At 41.6% G+C, this 4,953-nt stretch overlaps 1 protein-coding gene across 1 annotated transcript; it reads left to right on the plus strand.

The window, feature by feature from the left end:
• Positions 1–546: 546 nt before the first annotated feature.
• Positions 547–3,501, plus strand: LOC147984319 (uncharacterized). The gene is made up of 3 exons (XM_087541046.1): positions 547–775; positions 1,690–2,976; positions 3,482–3,501. The coding sequence occupies exons 1-3, from the start codon at positions 547–549 to the stop codon at positions 3,499–3,501; spliced, it is 1,536 nt and encodes a 511-aa protein (XP_087397172.1).
• Positions 3,502–4,953: the final 1,452 nt, after the last annotated feature.

Below are 4,953 nucleotides of genomic sequence, written 5' to 3' on the forward strand. Positions count from 1 at the left end.
CTCATCTCTTTTGGATTACTTTGTTCTGTTTGCTACCCTGGACATTATTTTTGCTGCTAGCAACTTTGTCTATCATCTATTTTCGAGTGTTGCCATACACTGTGTTTATACCTCACTTATATCTAGCTATTTAGAGCTATCATACTTTCATCGCTTTCCATTCACTTGATTCAGTATCTGGGCTTAGATTGTTTTATCTCTTACTAGTCGACTGCCAGCACTAGCTAGGAGTTTGAGCAATTATTCAACTTGCATTGCTTTTTGCTAAATTGTGCCACTAATATTGTGAGTTGAGAAGCCTTTGCCAAGCTACACTTTTTTCTACCAATAAGTACAGGTCCCGGCTTTACTGATTCCTGGTTATCGCTCCATTCAATCTCCATTGGTAGTTTGAAGCCAACACCAACGCGCCGATCACCACCTGTTGCATTGGTAAGAACAAGTAAGAATTTGATACTAAGCTTGAGTGTGAGCGAATTTTCTCCACCATGTCCTACTAGTTGATAGGGATTATACACTGTGTTTTTTCTCTCTCTTTCTCTAACAATGGCCCAGGAACAACCCACACTTGAGGGCCTCACCGCAGATGTGAAAGTCACCAGCGAGCGTCTCGCCCAACTTGAGGGTGCCCAAATTGCGGCCGAAGAGAGGCTCAAGGCCATCGAGGATGCACAGGGTGTTGCCAACACACATCTACAGGACATCTTGTCACGTCTGGATGAGTTGCAGGCTGCACCCCGCGTCAACACCAACGTTGATCCTCGCAACTCCGCAGGTGTTGTCGCTATTTCGCGAGCTCGACGTGTGCCCATGGGTCATCCACAACACCCAACTACTGCCACTGATGTCGTCACCATAAACCAACACCAACAAATTCCTCCCCGCGTTGAACAACATGGGGACAACTACGAGGATTATTCTGGTGACACCGAAGACGACCAAATGGTCAACCACCACAATGGTCATGGTCATCGGCAACTATGTTTCAACCATCAAGGTATGGCATGAGGTCAACCCAGGTATGATGCTAGAGATTATGAACACCCTAGTGCTAAAATTAAATTTACTATGCCTGCTTTCAATGGTAAATATAATCCAGATGTTTATCTTGACTGGGAACTTTCTGTTGAACAAATATTTGCATGTCATGATATTCCTGAGAACCAATGAGTTAGGGCGGCCACTAGTGAATTTACAAACTTTGCTTCCATGTGGTGGAGTGAATATTGTCGTATTAATGCGAATAATATACCTACTACTTGGGATGGTTTAAAACGAGCTATGCGACAACGCTATGTTCCTTCACATTATGCTCGTGACAAACTAAATGAATTGCAACGTTTAAAACAAGGTAGCAGTTCTGTAGAGGATTATTATCAAGAATTGCAAACTGGCTTAGTGCGATGTGGTTTAGTTGAAACCGAAGATGCTATGATGGCTAGATTTTTAGGTGGTTTGAATCGTGATATTCAGGATATCTTGGACTATAAGGAGTACAACTCTATTACTCGTTTGTTTCATTTTGCTTGTAAAGATGAAAGGGAAGTACATGGACGACACAACAAGGGACGAGGTAATTTTTCTGCAGGTCGCCGCTCATCATAGTCACCCTCTCCTACTGTGTCGTCCACTACTGAGTCAACACCACCTATCTTGCACAATGGTGCACACCTTCAAGTTCAAAATCAGCTGCACAATCATCTGAGGCTTCGAAAGCAATTTCTGTAGCACCCACCACTTTGTCTGGACGCACAAGGGACATGAAGTGTCATATATGTAAAGGTGGCGGGCACTTGATGAAGGACTGTCCAAATAAACGAACATTCATTGTACGGGAAGATGGTGAGTACTCTTCTGCTAGTGATTTGGATGAAGATACACGTGCTATGCTTGCCACTAATAATGTAGGTAACACTGAGGAGAATGAGACGGAGGCGATACATGTTAATGCAGCGATGGCAGATCAATACCCAAGCCTTGTCACCATGCGAGTACTTAGTGCCCAGGTTGGGCATACTGAGATGCCTCAACGCCATAATCTTTTTGAAACTAAGTTTGTTGTCAAAGGGCATTCCGTTCGTGTGATCATTGATGGTGGAAGCTGCAATAATTTGGCGAGTATAGAGATGGTCGAGAAACTTTGCCTCACCACTACGAGACACCCCCATCCATATTACATCCAATGGTTCAACGACTGTGGTAAGTTGAAGGTAACACGTCGTGTGCGAGTACAATTTACACTTGGCTCATATCGTGATTACGTTGACTGTGATGTTGTACCTATGCAAGCTTGTTCTTTATTGTTAGGTCGACCTTGGCAATATGATAATAATGTTACTCATCATGGTAGAACAAATTCGTATACTCTTGTGTTTGAAGGAAAAACCATCAACTTGCTTCCTATGACCCCTGATGAAATAGTAAATGATGGGAAAGCTAAATCAACGGATCGTACTATGCACACTATGCTTGCTATCAATTTTGAAATGTTTCCGTTGATTGTCCCACCTTGTGATCCGGATATACAGTGTACCCATATAGTTAGTTTGCATCCCCATAATTCATACATAGACTTTGTGTGGGGTCAAACTTTTCATGATATTCCTAATGGTGCTATAACAAATTTATTTCATCCTCATGAGCTCATGCTTTTGGAACGACCTATATGTGTTGCATCTATTTTTGCTTTGCTATATGATGTGTTCCAGATAAATAAAAGCCGAGGGCGGCTTTGTTTTCAAGGAAGGGAGGATGATGTGCACATAGCTATCTTAGAAACGTCTACGAATATTACACGGCAATTTATTAACCAGGTACTTTCGTTCTTTTGGATATATTATTTAACAAATAGAACTATGATATTACACTCATGTTGTGATTTATTTGTACCCAAAAACGAATGGACCAGAGAGTCAACAAGAGATGCTCACTTAGAGATGAAAGATGGAGATGCATGTTCATTCACAAGAAGAAAAAGTAATTGCATGAACGTGTTTCCCACCAATTCATCCAACATGCATGCAACGTGGTCCATAACGTCCAAGTGCGCAAGACCACACAAGTTTTGGACTTTGCTCCTAGGATCCAAACCAGCCACGCACGTGGGTCCAAGACCTTATTTTTTGGTGCGTTGGGAGAGCAACTTTGGGCCAGCGAATAAACTAGTCCGGCTTGCTGTGCACGCCTCCGTATGGGCCGTCTCATCGTTTGGACGTATTCACCAAGACCTATCGCATCAACATCCGAAGGCGGTGGACGGCTTTAATAAATAGCTAGCTATTGTTAGGGTTTAGATTCGGGTTTTGTTTAGAGAAGTTTAGCTATATTGCTACTTTTATTTGTCTTCGCTCGTAGCGGCTAGTGCGACCGTCAAGACATCCTATCGGAACCCCATCTTGTGAGATTAATCCCATCTAGCATATTCGCAATTTTGAGATTGCTTGGCTATTATTTTCTTGCATGTTCTTTGATTTGCTTGCAGGAAAAATCCTTCGTGGATAGGTAGATCGCGCCGTTGGCTCAGTCGATAACGACGTGGAGTTGGTTCAGCGATTGCCGTGGATATCAGTCGTGTACGGTTCTTCCTGTATGGTTGGTAGCCGGATCGTGAGGGTCAAGTCCCACCCAAAATCGTAGTTATCCTCTCTCATCGAAAGATCGGGTCCCAGTGCACATCAAAAAGCCTAGTAGTAGCACGGGTAACTGCGCTACTCCTACGGCGCTACAGTTAAAGGTTAGCAGTAGCATGTGTTGACACGCGCTACTGCTATATCTACTTAGTAGTAGCGCGTGGAGGAACAGGCGCTACTGGTAATTACTAGTAGCGCGTCTCTCAGCCCACGCTACTACTATTATTCTGTATTCTATTTTTATGTCATTATTCGTACACCTTTATACAAGTTTTCATACAGTAGCAATTTAGAGATTGTTTTTACATCATAATGAGTTATTAAATCACTAGATGAAAGAACCGTAGATTAGTTTCAAGTGGATGGATCCTAAGTGATCAAGTCATGGATCATCATCATCATCATCATCATCATCATCATCATCATATTAATATAAAAACTCTTACGTCATATCATTACCAACAACACTACCTAATAATCATCATAGTCATTACCACTATTTAATCATCATAGTCATAGTGTAGCTATCTAACCACCACCAACACTAGCTACTAATAATCATCATAGTCATTACCACCAACACTAGCTATTTAATCATCATGGTCATAGGGTAGCACATCATCATCTTCAAAGTCATTCTAGCTAGCTAATCACTCATGCTGCTCTCTCTCAGGTAAAATAGCATAGAACATGTGTAGCAGTCCTGATTCATCATATTGGAGCATGTAGATGAACCTGTCTCCTAATTGTGGGCTACACTTCCGATTGCTGCCTCCTAGTATTTCTCTGTGATCCTTCACAATTTTGCTCCAGTCATTCACTATTAAGACTTGATCGGTTTTGGAAATTTTGAATGCACTCATGTGCAATGTAGGATGTCTTGGTCGTTAGTTAACCATTGCCATGTGAACTTTAGGCTCGATCCAATGAGGCGCAACTATCATCGGGAGTCCGTGTTGAAGAACATCGTAGTAACATACTTAGCAATGAAGTTTAGCTAAAAAATAATATATGCAAAAGATGCACTGAGGACAAATAGTAAAAATCTTACCATCTTTCCTAAATAGATGTGACCGTAGTTCAACACGAACACTATTGGTCGGACGTTTTGAGTATTAAGATTTTCAGGTCTAGGAAAATATTTTGTCTTGACAGCATAAAGATCCTCAAGCCATGAAACATAATGAGTTATCTCCTTGCAGTTTATTTGAGCCTCGGGACAGTAGTAGGTCATGTCTACCAAGCAACGAACATGTTTGCTTGATTGGACATAAACTGTCAATAGAAATTAGTTGTCAACTATTTTTGAATAAACAATATCCAA

This window comes from Triticum urartu, chromosome 2A (assembly GCF_056163025.1).
Source record: "Triticum urartu cultivar PI428250 chromosome 2A, HENAU_Tu73, whole genome shotgun sequence".
NCBI classification, from domain to species: Eukaryota; Viridiplantae; Streptophyta; class Magnoliopsida; order Poales; family Poaceae; genus Triticum; species Triticum urartu.